Below are 21,299 nucleotides of genomic sequence, written 5' to 3'. Positions count from 1 at the left end.
AGGTTTCACCAGTGCTTCTTTAGTGGGATGTAAGTTTCCAAACTCGGAGAAGCTACTCTAATCGAGAAATTAATTTAATAAAAGGCATTATGTAGATAATATATTAACATTGCATTTTTTGCTCCACTTGAAAATTCAAAACTTCAAAGGCTTCACTTCAGAAAAAAAGAAGCATTATGAGGCCCCAGTTGATAAGTATGCAATGTCATAGCAGTGTTGCTTGACTGTCTTCCTGTCCTGTATACAAGACTGGATGATTTGGCATGTTTGGCTGCAGTTTATTTAGTCTGGTATTTCAAAATGGATGTTACTTGTTAACATGATTAATATTGACTTAGTTAAGCTGTCAAATTTGTTCATTAAGGATGTGGGTGTGTGCAGCATACTGCATACATCCTGAGGACAGATTCTTTGTGGTCCGCAAACATACATCTTTTGTTGAGAGTGGTCCTCAACAAAAGTGTGTGTGCTTAATCTATTTGGGAGTGTCATATTATAGGAACAAAGGGAAATCAATGCCTTGTCCTAAAACGTAATAGAACTGTGTGTGATTGAAATGCTGCCTGTTGGAAACAATCTCTTATTTTGTCTAATGAATATTTGGTACTTAAGAGTTGAGGTCCAAAGAGGACATATAAGAAACTTTGAACAATAATGGAATAAAAAAACCAATGGATAGGGGAACCAGTGTCGGGATTCTCAGATTTCTTGCTTTTGGTCCATTATGAAGAAAATAATCTTTATACATGTAAGTTTACACATTTTCTGAACAATAGTACATACGCTATGCAATTCTATATTCCTAAGCGTTAATGCACTAGCTCAACCACTGAGTTGGCAGCAGGGCAGTCGCTAGAGGGGCGGTGTGACACCCCCCATTCAAAATTTCTGTCGGCAAATCCATAATAGTTGTTGGCAAATTTGTAAAAATTGAGGGCCTTTTATTATTTTACTGTTGTTGGCAAATTTCGAAATCTGAGGACCCTTTTTTGCTTTGTTTTTTTTGCTTGTCAAATATTTCGTTGCAAGTTTGTCAGCAAATTTTACTTTTCACACCTCCAATAACTTTTTCTGTCGGCAAATTTGTAAATTTGAAGACTTTTTTTGTTTGCTTGTCAGATGTTTTGTATGCAAATTTGGTCCAACCCCCCCCCCCCCCCCCCCCCTTTGAAAATGTTCTAGCAACTCCCCTGGTTGGCAGGGTTAATCACCTTTCCTGGCTACCGGCTAGACACTTTGACACAGTGATTTTTCAATCTCAACATTTTTCTTTGAACCCATTCATTGGAATGGAGAAAATTGTATAAAAATGTTACAACCAATGAAAACTACCAAAAGCAACAACTTGCAAAATTCTATTTTAAAAAGCAAACCTATCTCCCATTTCTTCTTCACTTGGCTTATCTCTCATAACGTATCATCTCACTTGTGAGATTTGTCATTCTGGTTAAACACAAACTTTGAACAGTAGGCTCTCTATACACTTATCAAATATAAATATCAAGGCTTTATCTTACAATGCAAAGATGTGAATGGCTTCAAACGGCTGACGGTGGGCTGCCTTCTACCACATCTTTTAACCTGTCAGCATAGTAGGCATCCTTAGGACTGCCAGACATGACGTTATTCATTGCATCCGTCTTGGAGCCTGGATTCTCCAGAGGATTTTCATGGATATTGACTTGATCAGGTGACCTGTTGCTTTCAACACCATTCAAGTGCCCCCTACCTCTTGGTTGATGCAAGGGTGACGTATCATGTGCGTACGGTGATGTTATCCGTAACCCAGGGGAACTATGCTCATCCCATGTGTAGTCCCCACTGTCATGGTCGCTACCCCCCAGGTGGTTTTGGAGGGCCTGTATCTGAGGGTTTGGTACATCAATGACATCACCCTCTCCATCTGATTCTTCACTCTCACTGCCCAGATCACTAGATGCCCGTGGGTGTTTGTCAGGCAATGTGTCTGGGTCTCCTGGCCCTTCCAATGATGTATCTGAGTCATTCTTAGCTGGTACCCCCTCAGGACTTGTAGGTTCCTGTGTTGGCACAGCCTCATAGCCTTCTTTACCTCCTTTGGTAGCTGAATTGCCCCTGGTGTCCCCCTGACTAGCGTTGGAGTGCAGGCTTGTTTGAGAGGATCTTGCTGGACAATTCCGTGCAACAGTGGACACAGCTGAACAGTGGACAATGTATGAAATCTTCAGAACTATCTCAACCTCAAATGAAGTATCAAATTAAAGGGGACAACAAGAGCCTTTCATTTGAGTTTGTCAGTGCGATAGGAATATGGTGAAATGTATTGTTTTTGGTCCAAACCCCTTTTTTGGGGCGGCTAAAATATTGGATTTTACGGAGTCGTTTTAGCATCTTGTCTTCACATGCACAATACAAGTGTTATTGTGATTTTTGTTTTTTTATGGCAGAAAGGTTCATATTTATGCCAAAAGAGGTTTTTATTTTATTTGATTAATAGGTTTTTACATGTTTTAAATTGTACCAAAGATGGAAGGAAACACTGTAACACGAGTTACCGTAACCTGAGTTACCAAAACACATCCCTCTATATCATGGTAGGAACAGTGCACAATACGAGCAAACTTTCAAATGCAAGTATTTAAATTTCTGCCATGTCCTTTTTGGTAACGAAAGTTACTGATAAAAACTTATGCCCAAACCAACAGAAATATGTTTCGCTGGCCTCTCTGTTGAAGTTAGTAACATTAAATTAAAGGGTCCATGTAATGTAATTTATTTTAATGATACCCTTGAAAGTGCACCTTTGTGTCTCATTTAACCCAAGTTTCAATTTTCATTTTGCCATTTGCAAGGGGTTTTTTGGTGCCATTTTGGTTTTAATGCTAATGCAAATTGTCCATATTCATGAGCAAAATTGCAATGTCACTTCAGGCAGAAACCTCAATGTTACAGCTATTTCTGCACCAAAGTTGCCAGATTTTGGATACTTTGCTGTTGTGGATTTTCTTTTCTTTGGAGATTCATTGTTGTTTTAGTACATGGCAGTAAGCCAATGAGCAAACTTTTCTCACAAATGTTTTCAATGAGCTAATTTTTTTGGTTCACAATTTTAACAGAAAACACAAACAATCACAGCAACAGCGCCCTCACTTTCCCGGAAAAGCATGAACAATTTTAAATGTTTAAAGAAGTGCACTTTTCAAAAAGATTAACCAAAAAGGGATGTCAAATAGTTTTCACACGTGTAAGAAGAGTAGAAACTTGCACAAAACATATTCCCGAGAAAAATTCATTTCATGGACCCTTTAACTTCCAGGGATTTTGACTTCATAGAGTAGCAGCACAGCGTTGAGGGAAGACCCCCTTTTCAGCGTAAAGTGAGTTACCGTGGAAATGCCCAGCTGACTGGCCATTCACACTGTCATTATGACTTCTTGACAATGATCCCCTACCTTGGCAACGATCGATAGGCTGTTGCTCGGACACCATCTTGACCTGTGGCTGCTGGTTGGGGTTGCTGCGAAACTAAACACAAACAAGCAAATGAAATCAATCAGATTGTGTGCAAATGTTGATAAAATTGATGTTTTGGAAAAAAAGAGATTATCTTCTTGAATATTTGTTAACAAACTCATGCGCTTTATTGAATTGTCTTGACATTGGAGAACAGATAGAAAAGGCATTTTATTTTAAACCAAAGATTAGGTTTTGAACTGATATGTGTAAAGTGTGCCTGGTTTGTGTTTAGAATGGTGTCCAAAAACCAGATGCATGTGAAACGCCCATTTCTTGTACAGTTAAAGATTCTGATATAAATCGTTGAGAAATGACAACAACGACCAAGACAATCAACTACTTAGATCTCAATTGTAAATGGTGCTTGTAGATTATTCAGATTCATGAAACTAGACAATCCACTGACAAGGCACTGAAGATTCCTTTTGTGAAAAAAATGTTATGCCACAAGCTTTGCTGTTACTGGTACAATTCGGATGATTCACAATGCAGTGCGCCACCAAGAGTTTGCCATGGAGAGTTCATTTTTCAGGTTTACGGTCAACAAAACATGGTCCATTTGAATGAGTGTCAGTAGACAACTTGAGCTAGTTTGTAATAGATTGGGGCATAGCATTCTGACGCCTTACAAAAAACACCATATTGATAAAAAAAAAAGTAAAGGGCAAACATATACTCGAATCATATGCTATGAAACTACTGACTGGAAAAAACTAACAATTTCAAATGTCCCGCGCTGCAAATTTGTCAACCATCTCCCACAATGCACTGGGAAAATGAACTCTCCGTGGCAAACTCTTTGTGAATCGCCCGAATTATATGGAATAATTTGCATGTACAATTGAAAAGTGTGACTTCTCTAACCTCATTCATATCTGAACTACGTAAAACTGTTCAGTAAGTAATATTCCTGCAAAAATATCAACATTTCCATTGTCTTTATTTGTTTGATCTACATCTCTGCTGATCTACGGAATTGACAAACTTAGTTGCCATAGAAATAGGGAGCCGGATGGGAATTTCCCCGTGTTTTCTCCTAAAAGGGTTTTCACAAGGTTTTCGCCCCTCCCATAAATCAGCCAATCATTAGCCTTAGATATTTAGATTGCACAAATGTATATACACATTCTTTGTCTTTACTTTACCTTAGTATAGTCTGTTTAGCGATGTTGCTTAATAGTTATACATGTAATAGTTTTACAATGCATTAATTCCATGTGTTTTTTTTAATTGTATTTTTAAATTGTTTTCATGTATGCCATTCAGCTTGGATAACCCCTAGACAGAAACAATGTTTCTTTTTGGCAATCCTTTGGGAGCTGAATGGTATTTTGTTTAAATGCTTGTTTGTTTTTGTATCTAAAGCTTTCCGTTTTATGTGTTCATTGTAACTTTGGTCTTCTGTGTACATGTATTTGTTGATTATTACCGAGAAATAAAATGGTATAGTACAGTGATGTATGCAGGGCCCCAATGCCAGACCAGTTTTAAATTATTTTGGCATACCCTGGGTAAAGAAATGAAATGTAATAAATAAAAAAAAAAATAAGGTTTCTAGAGTTTTACTTATTCAAACTCATTACAGATTGTCAAGAAAGGAAATAAGCTGCAAAATTAAACTTTGTGATAGCTGTGACTTACACTAGTCATCTCGATGTCATCAGCCGGGTAGCTCCCTCCAGCTCCTGTTGACTGCAATGAGGCTCGCAGTCTCATCCCATTACGCTGATCTCGAATTATCTCTTCAAGTTTTTCCTGACGTTCTTTCTCACGAGCGTTCCTGATAAACATCACCAATGCATCAAACATGATAAGTTAGATATTACAAATTGTTACAAAACATGAAAGCTCAAAAGACTCCACCTTGCAACACTTGAATGGAAACATGACTCAGACAAGTGACAACACGGTCCAAGGATGGCTTTTGTATTAGTAATGATTGTACCCTCATTATTCTATACTGAGTCATTGATTCCAAAACAAGAACTCATGAGAAATGTAAAAGGTTGTATCATTCCACACTGTACAGACATTACACACATATCCTCATCACAATGCAAATATGTTTTACAATCAGCTTAAATGTGTCACTGTCTTACCTGTTTCGGACATAAACAATGACAACCAGACCAGTGACAATCAGCATAGCCACGAAGATTACACAGATGGTGATTATCAACTTGCGAGAACTATCTTGTGTATCTGAAAACAAAAAAAAATGTGGCATTCTTTTTATTAGCACTTTCTCATTTTTAAGCAACGGGGATGACAGTTCTTTCATATACATGTCTCTTAAATATTCCTGCATTTTAAAAGACCTTTGCTACAAATGCTCTTCTCGGCAAAACTGAAAAAAACTTGTTTGTGAATGTGTAACATATACCACAGACAATCCTTGAGTGCAACAAAGAACGCAAACTGAAACATTGATTGACGCATAGATAATAGCAGACAATCGACGATTGTCTGACAGTGTTTCTCTTTGCCTATAAGCCGAGACTGTGGAAGATTTGCAAACTAAAGTCAATTTTAATTGATATAGAAAACACACAAAAAAATGTAAAAATGATCAGCAACATGGAGTGGTAACTGTTCCTTATGAGGTTTGTTCTTATTGTGTACTGACAGGACTGTCAAGGACGTCTTATAATCCATCTAGCAATCACATTTTACTAAAACAAATCAATTCCCTGAGAGCTTCAAACTTTCCTGAGTATCTGCAATTAAAAATAAACACCAACAACTGGACATTTCTGAAAATCTTAACCTCAAAAAGTAAGGATTTATGAAGCCCAGTTGGTCTTGGAGTGCGATATAAAGCTGAGCTCATAAGTGATTCCTGTAGTGCAGTCAGTTTGCATTTTAACATGACACACAACAGTAAAATGTATTTCTTGAATTTATGAATGCACTCATCAGACCACAATAAACATAACATGGATGGTCAGCATGGAAGTTCAGGATAATAAACTTCTTCGACACGGGGGGAAAAACATACAATGATGGATATTTCCTATAACTGACAATCCATACCGCACTAGTAATACTTTTAATATGTTTAACAGAAAAGATATATAAAAATGAGTGATTGTATACAGTATATTTAAATAAAATAAATTTGAGCACTTTCCACCAAAAAAGTACTAAATAAAGAAAATTTGGTTAAAAGTAAAGACCACAGAATACAGATGTTGAAAAAAGGCTTTACTATGCTTACAGAGTTAAGCAAAACAAGCAGATTATAAAAATAAAAACAAACCCTTCCTAGTTGCACACCACTCACCGGCATATAAGCGGTGATATTTTTTTTGGGGGGGGGGGGGAGGGGAGGTGACCGAATGTTTGTCCACCTGAAATTTCAAATCGTCAGATGGCCGTAAAACAGAGACATAGCTGGGGTTTGAGAGACACCCTGAGATTGGTTGAATCCATGTATTGTATGCATACAGCGAGGTACATGTACACGCATTAAACAGGCCTTGTGTAGAGAGTGTGTTCTGCGTGTTGATCAGAACACATGACTACCCCTCTCTTCTTCCCCATACCCCTTCCCCCCATGTTTTGGTCATGGGTTTTTTCACCCCCCCCCAATGAATCATTGCTACGCTGCTCTTAAACACAGCTCCTGAGCTATCCTTGTTTTACTCTAAACTACTAACTACTAATGATACTATATACGTTTCTTATCTATGTCAAAATGTACGTGATGTTACAACTTGCAATGGACTTGTCATGCACATATGATTAAGTCATGAGCAGAAGCGCATCGAGGATGGAAGGACAATTGCTTTGCTAACATGCTAATCTCCTGAACATTCAACAAAAACTGGAATGCAACAATGACCTTCCAAATCAAACATCATTGTTTAAAATCTGAACTGAAGTTTTGTCATTATTTTTCCAGTCAACCCAATTCCAAAGAATTGGGTAAAATACTTTGGAAAATAAAAGGAAATCACTATAAAAAAGGAATATGTAACCACAAGCATAATTAAGAAATTATGTTAATATATCCATGCTTTTATTAATTTATAATGTAAAGATGTTTTCCTTTATTTTTGTGCATGAAATCAAATTATAGTTCACTTCTCTCTTAGTACAAGTTACCTTTAATGTAAAGGTACATTGTGCTTTGAATAAGACCGACTCATGCTTGCTTGCTTCATGCATATTCATGATGCATAGGATGGAGCATGACAACATACCAGATAACATATAGCGTTTGACCCGATGTGCACGATGATGGAGGGGTGGACCTAACAACAATAATGAGTGTCACATGATCAAGACAAGACCACAATGGTTTGGACAGTCACCAAACTGGTTCTAGCTGACAAACATAATACATTTACATTTAACAGAACTGAGTAGCATTTCAGGTAAACATTACAACATGAAACCAGGCTCGTGATCACCGTACACTCATGAGGCCCCCTTCAATGGAGAAACCATTGTGTATGCTATTGTACAAAGCAACTGCCCCATAAGGGATTATCTGAACAATAGCTAGCACAATGCTTTGGCCATTGAAGGGGGCCTTGGTGATAGAATTGACAATATGCCCAGATTGGTCTATAGATACGTACGGACTGTGTCCGGGAACTGTAGATGGAAAAGGCCAGCATTCATGATGTGCACACATTGGTTTGCACATCGAGTGACGCAGAGTGCAGACAACTCATTTTAGAATAAATCTGCAAAAATCGGTGGTGATATCACCAGGTCATTGTCATGTTTTGCACCATTATGATGACAAGGTAGTTACGTGTGAAGTCCATGTACAGTTCCCTTGACTGGTTTGCAGGAGCCTTGTTGAACTGTTCATGCATCCTGAATTACAATACCAAATGGTACTTATGCATGGCACATTCCATTAACGGGAGGATGTGGCAAAGGGAACATGCAGAATATCATCATATGCACGATCCAAAGGAATGCTGGGATGTTGCCAACACATGATACAAACAAGTACAGTTTCCATATATGCAATGCATTCATCCTGAATCTTTTCTGGGTTTGTTTCACTGAGTAATTTATCTGTGTTGTATGCTGCAAAGTTTCTTGGTCACTACATCTTGTCATCAGGACTTCTTTGTTCATGTAGATGAGAACTAGCAAATACAGGAAAACCTCTTCAACCTTTAATCGTTCACTCCAACTAGTGGTACTGGAGTATCACGTACCCCCCTTCACAAAAAAGTGCCTCAATATCTTTTTTTATCTGAATTTCATTCATCCAAAGATTTGTTATACTTGATGAATCCTCATTTGACCATAAAAGTAATTTCCAACGATGCAATGGTCCATGCAACACGTGCCCATATCATTTATCAAGCATATTGTTAGATGATGGAAAATTAAGAGCCCAGATGCTTCCATATGACTACAAGAAGTATATAAGTTACCCAATTCATAGTTGAATTTTTTGCTGAGTATCAAGTAAAATCTGATAGAACAGGTTTAGTCGTTATTAGAAGATACCTACCAGTACTAGTATAAGAATTGAACACGGAAGACTGAAACAAAGTTAAGAACTTTGGCATTTAGAAAAAAATCACAGCAACCGTAAGGTTTAGACAGAAAGTGAATAAAACTACATGTACATTGTTCAGTATAGGACATGGTTTCAGAAGATATAACTCTTACATGAGTATGTTCTACCATAGTGCAAAAGTAAAAGATACAAAAAATAATGAAACAAGACAAAGTCATTCAACAGAACAGAACAAGTATGGTATCACAGCAGGGAATCTAAAAATAGCAACATGGAAACCTGGACAGGAATGATAAAGAGCGCCCTCATGGTGGGAATCACAGAAGGCAAGCAAGAAGATTAAACAGGGAAGAGGGCATGTCCCAACTGAAGTTTCATGATTTGCAGATTGGAAATTAATAATGCATTCTGACCATTTGGAGATTTTATGGATTACAAGTTTGTCACTGTATTAATGTGTATGCCTACTCTTATTTTTCACAAGATCATGTCATAACTTTTAAAATATTTTATTTGTCAACATTCTTGCAAGCTAACAATGTGTACTGAGAATTTTTTAAAACACATATGACTCTGCCTGATTATTTTATGAAAAAAAGAGGACGAATGGGAAAGTCCCATGCTCTGTTCATAAAAAGATGCGACAAGTCTAGTTTGGCATCATTTTCTGGCAAGCGTATTGGTGCTTTACAGTTTTCTTGTTTTTGCTTCAATTAGTATGTTATTTTTAAGTACACTGTATGACAATTTTGCCATTTACAAAACTCTTGTACCAACTACACTTTCACAAGGTGATTACTGTTTGCTGCAATCCAAGAATGAAACCTTTTGGGACATCCCAGGACTAAAGGAAGAAAAAAAGTAAGTAGAACAGAAATAGATTACAAGTTGAAGCGATGATGAGCAGCTCCCTGTATTGGCAGCCAGGTGACAAGATGCTACAAGTGTGTGATTTGATACTGGGCACGTCATTGCATAATTACTTACTCAGAGAGTAACCTGGTTTGACATACTGACATCTCGTCCCTCCAAAGTGTGTGGGACAGCTGTGACCAAGGCAACGTACAAAAAAAAGGAAGGGGAGGAGAAAACACGAGAGGTTAATTTGCATAAAGAAAGAGTAGGAATGGACGCTTGTAACAGCGCCCTCTATGGGAACTTACCTACTATAGGACGAACCGGTGGTAGGGACTTGTACTGGCATCGCTCACCGGTAAATTTTTTGAGGCAACTGTTTCAAAATGTGATATAATCAGTGAATGAAAGTAACAAGTAGGTGAATATTACAAACAGACAACTCAAACACGCCAGTCTCACACAATAATAGTGTTATACAATCAAAACCTCCCAGGCATGAGGTGACAGTAGAGCACTTATTTTCTGAATTTTGTTGAGGAGTCAAGGATATACGCAGGAAAAATATCAACCACGCTACAAATTATGAGTTGTTTTTAACATCAGCCTTTGTGCCTTGAAACCATTGAATCACTTGTATAGTTTTCCATGTTGACAAATAGGTAAGCTGAAGAGAAGGTGTGGTTTTTAGACAAATAGGCCTACTGTGCTTGACAATTATTTTAAAATGGTTGAGGGTTTTTCAAATATGTTTTATTATGACAAGAATTTTCCCTGTTCGGACATTAAGAAACCAATGCTGATCGAAAACAAACCATTTTCTGTTTTTTGTTGTTGTATTTTTAGTTCTCGTTTACTGTCCTGGGAAACCTTTCATTGATCTTCAATTATGGTGAGTCTGGTCAGAAACAACAACATTCAACAAACAAAAAAACACAGCTTGTATGTTAGAATCAGAATAACAATTAATAACTTCAATTCAATCACTTAAATTGCAATCATAAAAGGACATGTTGTCCTTATAGAGTCAGAGAATGTTACCATGCTATTAGAGCATCAGTAAAAACACATTCATTGTTTTTTGGTTAAAATTGGTGCAAAATTTCATGCTGTTAAAACTCTTGTAGAACCTTTTCTTCAAGAGTTTGTTAACACAAGTGCAAAATTAGTGGTTAAATCAATATTATATTAGAAAAGTCTGACATGTTGTAGTTTACAATTGTAGATCCTTTTTTTTTTTAAACTGAATACATACCAGTATTTGAAGAATACTTGTGAAAAATTATGTCCTACAGTTGGAGTATTTTGATGAGGTATTTGAAGGAATGGAGCCAAAATATCTTATGTTACCAAATTTACTTCAGCCAATTAATATGTTTTAAGTTGATTTTTATATCACCACGCTATGATTATTATCAAAGTACAAGTCTCTACCTCATCAACTAAGCAAACCTTCCTTGAATTGCGAGTTCAAATTACCATTAACCAAATTCACCCGAATTCACCAAAACCAAAAAGAGCCATATTTGGAGTTACATGCATCATGATGGATTCATGAGTGCATACCACAGCCACTATTACTTTCAACATTGTTTAATATATAATCTGTTGAGTAACTGTCTGAGTTTGATACAGAGATTAAGTTTCAAACAAAGAGTTCACCATACACATATAAACTTGCAAACCACAAAAAAATGTTTACTTCTCTAATTTTAATATTTTTAATTATTTTTTTTCTCTGAGGGGTTGTACTTTTTCTTTCTAAATCCCTTTTTGTTTACTCACATGCACTCATATCTCTGTTTTGTTTCGTTATATTGACACTCTCCGCCATTCATGCAACCACAGTCAAGTTCCGGCTCCAGACGATCACAACGTAACCCATAATACAGCATGGGACACCTGCCAATCAGAGCATAGTTACTGAACAACTCATCTTTTGTAACCATGGAACCAATGTCTGATTGTCTGTTACCAAGCAACCATTGTCAGTGGCCTTAACAACCAGTCATTTGACCAATGAAAACCAATCCTTTACTATGACATGGAAACATTATGATATGAAACTAACAACTGAAGACAACATGACAGCAGTTACCACGGCAAATGCAGCTACAGCAATACACAAATGAACATCTTTCCTTTGACCAAAATATTGCAAATTTCATTATATTTATTACTTCATTCAAGCAGTTTGAGCACTGGAGCCATATTTTGTTTCGAAATCAACAAAAGATGAAGGAATGTCAAAATTAAACATTAACCAGTATGGTTCATGTAGCCATATCTGAGGGTTTATTTCTGCCCATAAACAGCAAACCATTTTCCATTGTTTTAATTCAGGTTTGACTTTTTCTGCTCTTTACTGTGAGTTTAAAAAGCAGCCCAACATCACAACACATAGCACAAGAGCAAAGCTACACTTCTTTTGATGACGAGAACAGATTTGAAAACACAACAGAAACCACATGCTACACTGGCTTACCAGACCAAACAGTCACAATGACAACTACAAGGCAGACATAATGTGTGCTAAATCAAATGGTTGGATATGTTGACAGATAAAAACAAATGACATGTAGAAGGTACAACATGACACTCAAGTATCAGCTATATATGATGCCAATCATTTGAAGAATGTAGGGAAAAATGGCAGATGAACTTGCTCTTCCAGCAGCTAATAACATGAAACCATGGTTTATTACATGTATATGAACTGATTTCTAAAAAAACTTGATACATGTGGAGATGACTGATTTTGAAACAGGAATTTGAAGACAGAGATTTCTTGTTAAGTGGAAAGATGAAAGTCAAGCTGTCATTGGCTTCATCTAAAATATCAGACAAAACTAGTTGCCATGGTGATGGGAATTGACACATACCATGTATTGATGTGGAAGCACACTGATCGGTCAGCTACATGTACTACTGTATTTGTCACTTATTTTGAAAAACAATTGAACCTAAGAATCCTCTTCTCTACTCCTGAAGATATACAACAAACATGCTTTATGCTTTTGAATATCTAAATTTTGATTGTTAAAAGTCCACAACTTCATCTTACAACGGTCTTTAATTGAAATATACTTGAGATTGATATTCTCCTTCTGGCAATTGTAAATGTTAGTATTTGCCCTGACATTAAGTGTACTAACATACAAAGCTTTGTATTATGTATCAACAGATGACTTCTTGTAGAATCTGGATAAGTATTTTGTTATTAGTATTTAGTTATGTTTAGTTATAATTAGTGGCAAGTGTTACGGATGATACATCAATCATGTTAGTCACCACAAATGTAATGATCTGGATATAATGAACTTATGACAGAAAGTAACAATACAAAATAAACTTAACACTGTCAACTTGGCCAAACATTGAATAACTTATAGCATGCATATTTGGCCAACCAAAGTATAAATTACTCATGCAGCAAGGCTTGCTATTGGTTCATTTAGCTTCACATTTATACATATTCATGGCCAGTGTGCTCTTGTTTCAGCAAGAATATACAAAACACACCCATTTATTGAAATGGTTATTCTGAAAGGTAGCATATGATCATTCTCAGGCAAACGTGGAAGTACACCAATAAGCATCATATGCATTTGAGTTGAGAATTCTCATCATGGGTATGTGTGTTTGATGCATAGTACATGTAAGCTTGCAAGTCTACTTTCTTGGTCAAGATAATGGTCTGTCAGTCTATCAAGTCTGTTGTGTCCATGTATCCATAATTAGTCTGTCAAATGTCTTGTTGGAGGGAACATACTGAACTTTGTTTATGTAATAAATTTATTACATAAACAAAGTTCAGTATGTTCCCTCCAACAAGTAAATGAAATAAAAAATATGAAGTAAATTGGGAAGAATGACAGAAGAAAAGAAGGGAAATAAGAGGAGAGGAAGATGATAAGGCCACTTTTCACTTGAGAGAGCCCTTCCGTCCCGTCCCCCCCCCCCCCCCCCCGGCATGCCCTTGGGCATGGTTGTACAATATCGCATCCAATTTAGACATTTAGCCAAATTTAGGATAAGTCACAAACACATGCAAAGTATATATACGTGGTATCAGATCGAAGAGATAAGAAAAGAAGAAATGGAAGTGGAGTGAAGACATCCTCCCTGCATCCTCTTACCTACAAGATGGCTTCATGATACCCTTCAGATGCAAACAGATTCCATCATTCATGCAATAATGTTCATATTCTGGTCCACAGGGCTCTGTATGGTCATCAACCAACACTGTAAATCAAATACAAAACAAACAACACCACCACATATAAACAGACCTTGAAAAGATTAAGCAAATAAAACAAAACACACTTTTGAACTAATAAAAAACTTTAAAAAGACAAAGTTTGGGGATGGAGCAAAAATATCCCAAATTTAAAAACATCAATGTACCTCATTGAAACTCAGATCAGGCTTCAAATAATATAATGCATGGTTACATAATGGTGTGTCACTGTGCATGTTAAAATTACACTGGTAAAATACAGACACTGCTCTTGTATTTCCATTACAAGACCTAAGAGGTCTACTCCTGGGTGTGTCAGACCCACTGTTTGTCTAGGTAGGAGTTGTCATTACATTCTTACATTGACAGAGTGTTCCCCTGTAGTCTTCATCACATACACATCTGCATTCGGTGTCATCAATATGACCATGCACACCACAATCCAGGTTGCATTTTGGAGTCTCGCAACGATCACCAGTAAATGAAGGGCTACATCTATGGAATCAAATACAAACATTTCATGATGCATTATTCTCATGTTTGGGTCGGGGCAAATTTGAAATTGTTTGTATTAGCAGTATAACATTCAAATGTTCACAGAATACGCAGCAAAATGATGACTTGTTCCCTTTCCTATTTGTACCTACTGCACTGTCAGAAACCTTTAGCCTCTACTACTTCACAGTCGCCATTATATAAGGCAAGTTACAATGTAAATTGCGGGTGACAGTAGATTGCTGTATGCAGTGTTTAATGTTTCAATTCCTCTAATCTGATCAATTCATTGGAATACAGCTACCTACAGAACAATGAATGATTCCTACATGTACAAAGGGAAACAAGAGTCATGATTAAAAAGAAGCCAAGATTAATCAAATGTTTTCTGATGCTTTTCAATCACAGTATGTCTACAGATGTCAAAGGATGCAGGTTATAAGCAGACATAGTGTCTGCTACAAAGCCTCTGTCTAGAAATGATGGCAACACATCCATCAAAGATTATCTGCCCATTTTAAGACTCAATGAATGACATCCTGGATGCAATCTAGCAGGCCATCCAAGATCCAATGTTCAGAACAGTCTTGCATAACTACAGTGTTGTATCAAGGTTTTGGATTGGTGGTGGTGGGGGGGGGGGGGGGTGTTTTCAATTTTCGATGAAAGAGGCTGCTCGTTTCATTCCATATCATTGCTTGCATTTACCGCTGACTACAAATGCAACTCCCTTCAAAATTTTAATCGATCCAACCTTAACTTGTACTCTTCATGCAATTTTTAATTGCAAACTTATTCTGGAAAGCAGATAAGTTCTGAAACCAAGCAAACAGACTGTCTCCAGTATCTCCAAGTGATATTAAAGTGACAACGAATCCCCATTTACTTGCAAAGAAACAGCAGCTCTCTTGTCTTGCCATCTTCCACTTGGTGACATGTGCCTCCATTTTGACAGTAGCTACCATTATTGCAAAGCTGGTCAGCTGTACCTAGTAGTAAAGACACAGGAAAAAGTTAGAGAACTCTACAAATATAATGCTATAATATCATACAGGCACAATTCTAGACTATTGTTTTGGGTGGTGGGGGCAGCTGGCATGTTTTCAGGATTTAAACTTTAAGGAACTTGTTCTTGAAAATTTGATTTTTTTCTTAATTTTATCAAAGTTGTGACAAAACTTATGGAGATTTTAATTTCTTTTTTGGCTAAAAATACTTTTAGCGTCCCCCACCATCCTATAGAATTGGGCCTGAGTAGATTAATTAATGTAAGAACCTATTTACACACTAAGGGGGAAGGGGAACTATGATTACTAGAATGGAGATCAGGTAGCATCTGGATTATAAGCTATTAGAACACATGGATTGCTGTAAGGTAGACAGGGAGAAATAGGAGTCCTAAGGAAAGAACACATCAGCACTGATTAGTTAGGGAGACTAAACTGAACATGATAGCAGTAAGAAGAGAGGCAGGGCAACAAAAAAGCCTCAAACTGATTGTTTTTTGAAAATTTGATGTGGTACAGACCAAGAACTTTCAAACAGGGAATAAAAGGATAGGACAAACACTGTGAAAACTCGTGTTACCCGGTAATTTCTACATGACATGTATGCAGTAAAAACATGATGCCTGCTTCAGAAAAGTTTGCATTCCTGTCACAAATTTACATCAAACTTTTGTGCGCCTGTCAATTTTGCATTGTTTTCAATGTTCAATGGATTGTTGACTTCAACTACAGAACCTCCTCCCCCAAACAAGATATGCACATGAAAATGTTGAGCATCCTTGCTCTTTTGTGACTGATTACCAAGATCAAGACTGATGCATGGATGATGACTGCTGCCCAATATTGAGGTTCTGGTCTTCTACATCCAATAGCAGAAAAAAAATGGTCTCATAACCTGATGAAATGGGGTAACAATTGTAAAGCCATTTGAGACCTTTGGTAAAAAATGCTATAAGCACCACATTATTATTATTATTATTATTCTGGTGTGCTTTGTGATTGCTTACTACAGGTACATGTATGCTGGCACTGATCCGACGCAATGACTTGGACTATTTCTGGTTTTTAATTTAGAGGAGTGAGATAGAACGAAATGTGGTTTGATTGATGACTGCCTGGCTGATTCTCAATTTCCTTTGCATGAGGCCTTATTACATTTCATGCCATATCTTGTACCATGGTTACCACATAATCATTTTAAATAGAAATCTGCATCATGTCTTATTTATTTTGTTTACTCAAATGTCTATCATTTCTTTCTAATTTAGCAAAAGACAAACTAGGATCCGAGAGAAATAGGACATGAACATATCAGCAACCTCCCTCCCCCAAAAAAAGTTGATGCAAAAAAGAAAGTTCAGATTGTGGAAGCAGTATATTAAAAGAAGAAATATAAAACATTAGGAGAATGAGGCCGGAAAAAAAATGCAAATAAAAAATGTAGGACAAAAATCTGACAAATCAAAGTACAGGTGTCAGTAGGGCTAATGCTACAATTGGAAAATTCTGGCAAATCTTTTTGACTAAGGTAAATACAAAACTACTTTTTTTTGGGGGGGGGGGCAGAACATATACCGTTCTTCATTATACATACCTGCCTCTGCCTAAAATGTACAAACAACACAACAAGTTTGATCAGTTGCAAATGGTAGCTGGAAAATTGGTATTTGCAGCATCTGTTTTGTAACTATCATTCGCAAACTTGGAAGAAAAAAAATATCCCGCTTTAAAGTTTTTCTGAAATTCATGCAAACAAATAGAACATTCCAATTTATTTTCAGAATTTGAAATTATTTTTTTATGTTCATTTAAGACCACAAATATTTTACATCATGTGGGATATTTTTCTTCCATGTTAATTTATGCAAATGAAGTTTGAACGCTAGTCTAACATTAAACTACAGCAGTTTGTTTTAGCAGGTGCACATTTGAACAATCTACTTTAAGGACAATTGTCACTGGTTTATTGCTTGACATCAACCAGCTGTTTCTGTTAAAAATTATCTGCTCTTGTGTTTCATGAGTTTGTATTGAAACAATACAGGAAACTTTCAGATGGTTGCAAAACATTTTGTAATTTGAAGTCTCTCCTTTCCTAATTATCTTGCAAGTACCGTACATGTCCTACTAACAACATGTCAAACGGACCATCTGGATATAAATACGGTGAAGGTAAGGTGACTTATTCAGTCCAAAAATAAAAGGAGGAAAATGTCAATTTTTCTTCTTCAGAAAACATGTTTACTTTCAAAGTGATGCCATCAATACATGGAAGACAAAAGTCCACTTTTACCATAAAAAAAGAAAGCATTTCTTTGGGACATTTTGACCAGCATTCTAGTGTACATGCCTTTGTAATTTTGTACTAATCTATTGCCATTATCTACTTCAGGGTAATATTTAAACAGTTATTAGTCCACAACATTTAAGAGTAGATGGTTGTATTAATTTCTTCTGCATTTTTGGAAACATAGACAATCTAGGCCACAAGTTAACGGAAAGGACCTCCATAAAAGCCAAGGATTCATTTGAAACAACCAGGACAAGAACGGAGAGATTTGATTGGTTGATGTGTGCACCTGCTGTTATACCACCGCCGTCACCAGATGAAAGGTCAAACTCACTTTGGCATGTATCACCATAGTAACCAATATTACACTGGCAGGAACAAGTGTCATGGTCCAATGTGCCATGGTCACATGTCTTGTCACACATCTTGTCACAGGATTCACCATAGTAGTTGTCATCACACTGGCATTGACATCTGTGTAAGGATCAAATAGCACAATGCATCAGCTCATTGTATTCAAACCTTACTTTATTTGGGGCACAGAGTACATGTACATGTGTACTCAGAGCTAAGGAAGGGAATGTCTGTCTAATTTTAATGAATGTTCAGCAAGACTTTCAGGAATGAAGTTTTTAGCCAACATTTTACGGAGGCTGCTGCCTGGACAGGCATGGAATATTGACATTTAACAGGTTGCTGGGTCAAGATCAGACACAACAAACTGTACATTAAATGTATGTAATCGAGCAGTAAAGTGATTTGAATGCTTTGTAAGCCAAATAGGTTGACATGCACTGTATTTTGTTTGAAAAATAAACTGCAAGGCAGATTACATGAATATGAAGTGCCAAATATTTAAGTTTGGGTTCCATTTAAACATTTCGGAAAATTTCTGAACTGTTTCTGATTTGTTTTCATTTAAATATTTAAAATGTTAATGCCACAACCTTCCTAATAAAAAAATATGCCAAAATATACACACAAGAATGTCACAGACAAGAATGTCAACTGCATGACTCATTACTATAGAATAAATGTCAAATAAGAAAGACTGTCTTAAGAAATAAAACTATGAAGTATGATTGAAAGCTGTGTGTTTACCACCCATTTGATTGTCAGAATATGTCCTGAGTTGGCAAGGCATTCTGACTACAGTGACTGTACTTACTGATCAGACTGGACTCTGCCATGATCCCCACAATCCAAGTTACATGTCGGAATGGATGTGTTTTCTGGTTGAAGGGGGATGTTACATCTCAATCCATTCCAGCCCTTCTCACACTGACATTCACAACGCTTCAAGTTCAAGTCCCCATTCTCACAAGAAAGAGTACAAATTTCTGAAATACATGAGGAAAAAAAACAGAAAAACATAAAATAAATATAAGGGAAATTTATCAAATATCAAAAGCTGAGTAATAGTCAAAATTTCAAAAATGTTTATTCCTTTATCTGGCAGCACATTTAAATGCACTTGTTCCTTTGCAGAAATGTTATGTAAAGAAAAACGCTTTTGAGTCAAAATGCTGATATTGAAAAACATAATTATGAATTTGACCTCATATCATTTTCAATCAGAGAAGAGAAATTAGGGGGGGGGGGGTTAATAAAACAGAAGTCCTTATTTCTGATACAAACAACCAACTCATTAATAACAGAAAAATACATCATTTTCAACATTGATTGTTGTTGACCTCAATCACTAAGAGAATGTTTGACCCAAAAAATGAGGTTGGAAATGTAGATTCAAATTTGCCTATATTTTGATACAACACTGCATCTTGAAATATCACTCAGCATTAGGATCACATCAAATGCAACCGTCATCTCAGCTGCAGAATTACATGCCCCCTTTCTGTAGCGTTAAATTTAATTTAATCGTGAGTAAATCACGTAGTTGCACATGGCTCTATCTCCTAACGATTTGAGTTTGAGATGACTCAGATATTGAGCGGAAGAAGTGAGAGATGTTCACACATCAACAATCAACTGCCAGGAGGCTGTTATTAGTGCAATGCAAGTCAGGGGAAGGTCACAGGATCGCGCAAAATAAATCAACTTGTGTGGACAAATTTCAGCCATTTATTTCACTGCTGCTGCAAAATGTTTCACAGACAGAATTTAAATTAAAGTGCAGCTCTAAATTATGCACCTGAATTCTCATGTTCAATTCAATCAAAAGGTTCATTTGTCTAATTAACAAGTTTTGATTTGACAGAGTATGTGTACGTGAATAAAAAACAGAAATGAAGAATACATACATGTATGAATCACACATACATATTTATTGCTCAGAATTTTTCTAACCGATTTGTTGTGAAAATGCGCATGTACATGTATGATAATACCAAAATCTGTGTCTTGGAACTGTCACTTTGTGTGACATTATACATGTAAATGTCATTCAATCGTTTCCAATACGATCGCACACAAACTCAGTTGCACAATCCTCCCAATTTAGATTACCGGCCAATCAATGATGCCTAGGACACCATGGTTAGTAGATCTAACAACTGCATCATCAAGTGTTCTCTTGACTTGTGAAGCGACTTCTCATAGCCCTCAGGTGTATCACACATGCAGAGGAAGAAGACACAGCCATGATCTAAGCTGCATCCCCCATGCCAGCATTGCCAGCAGATCAGGGCAGGAGTATGTACAATGCCTGCAGCTCTTAGGTTGGTTTAAGCATAAGAAGTAGTCAGCAATAAGCTCTTCATCGGCCAGTGGCTCTCTCAATCAGGCTACAATGCTGCATTAGCCATAGATAGAAATGAGCTAGTTTCTTGAACGAGAGAGCTAAAATTGACTTCTTGGAAAAGGAACATTTCAATCTTCACAGAGGCCAGGCCAAATTTTAACTAGGGGATTGGCATGACAAAATGGGAAAATACATTCAACTGTAGACTAGCAGGGGCCAATTACTCACCACAAATCAGGAAGATAAACTGCTTGCCCTAGTATTTACTTATAATTTGTTTTGCATTGTATCTCTTCGCTGGTAGACACGGTCTGATTAAGCCCATAATTGATCCCATATTAGCAACATGTCTTTTGATTTCCTATACTAGAAAATGAATTTCTTTACCCTTCTCCAACAGGAAAAAAACACTTGTGATTGGTGATTTCAGAAAAAAACTACAATTTCATATAAACCTATTGAGTTAACTACATGTGCAAACAGGATCTGAATCCCTTTTGGTAGTAATTCAGTAGGATTTCCGCTTGAGAAAAACACAAAGGCTGTCGCTGGAACCTGCTCCAGTCCTGGAAATGATTGCTGGGATTGGCGCCTGCAGAAACCTTTTAATAACTAGAGCATACCGACTATGCAATGTGGCTGGAGGCAAGTCAGTGAATTATGCTCAATCTTCAATCTAATTGCTTTCTCACCATAAATGACTTACATATTTGAATCACAAA

General features: G+C 36.8%; 1 protein-coding gene across 7 annotated transcripts in view; it reads right to left on the bottom strand.

The window, feature by feature from the left end:
- Positions 1-1,153: 1,153 nt before the first annotated feature.
- LOC119731148 (multiple epidermal growth factor-like domains protein 10) overlaps positions 1,154-21,299 on the bottom strand; it is a 33,317-nt gene continuing 13,171 nt past the window's right edge. For 2 of the 7 annotated variants that reach the window (XM_038204182.1, XM_038204181.1), the window contains 12 exons: positions 19,045-19,216; positions 18,211-18,350; positions 15,466-15,568; positions 14,446-14,579; positions 13,984-14,089; positions 11,630-11,746; positions 10,153-10,220; positions 7,701-7,751; positions 5,595-5,697; positions 5,137-5,275; positions 3,432-3,504; positions 1,154-2,176 (listed from right to left, as the gene is read on the bottom strand). In XM_038204182.1, coding sequence (XP_038060110.1) covers positions 1,539-2,176; positions 3,432-3,504; positions 5,137-5,275; positions 5,595-5,697; positions 7,701-7,751; positions 10,153-10,220; positions 11,630-11,746; positions 13,984-14,089; positions 14,446-14,579; positions 15,466-15,568; positions 18,211-18,350; positions 19,045-19,216 — 1,844 coding nt within the window. In that variant the 3' untranslated portion in view covers positions 1,154-1,538. Of the gene's footprint in view, positions 2,177-3,431; positions 3,505-5,136; positions 5,276-5,594; positions 5,698-7,700; positions 7,752-9,976; positions 10,036-10,152; positions 10,221-11,629; positions 11,747-13,983; positions 14,090-14,445; positions 14,580-15,465; positions 15,569-18,210; positions 18,351-19,044; positions 19,217-21,299 lie in introns of all 7 variants that reach the window. The other 5 variants (XM_038204183.1, XM_038204184.1, XM_038204185.1 and 2 more) reach the window with 5 other exon arrangements.

Source organism: Patiria miniata, unplaced genomic scaffold (assembly GCF_015706575.1).
Source record: "Patiria miniata isolate m_02_andy unplaced genomic scaffold, ASM1570657v1 HiC_scaffold_23, whole genome shotgun sequence".
Taxonomy (NCBI): Eukaryota; Metazoa; Echinodermata; class Asteroidea; order Valvatida; family Asterinidae; genus Patiria; species Patiria miniata.
Note: the sequence above shows the minus strand (reverse complement) of the source record. Positions and strands in the feature narration are given on the sequence as shown.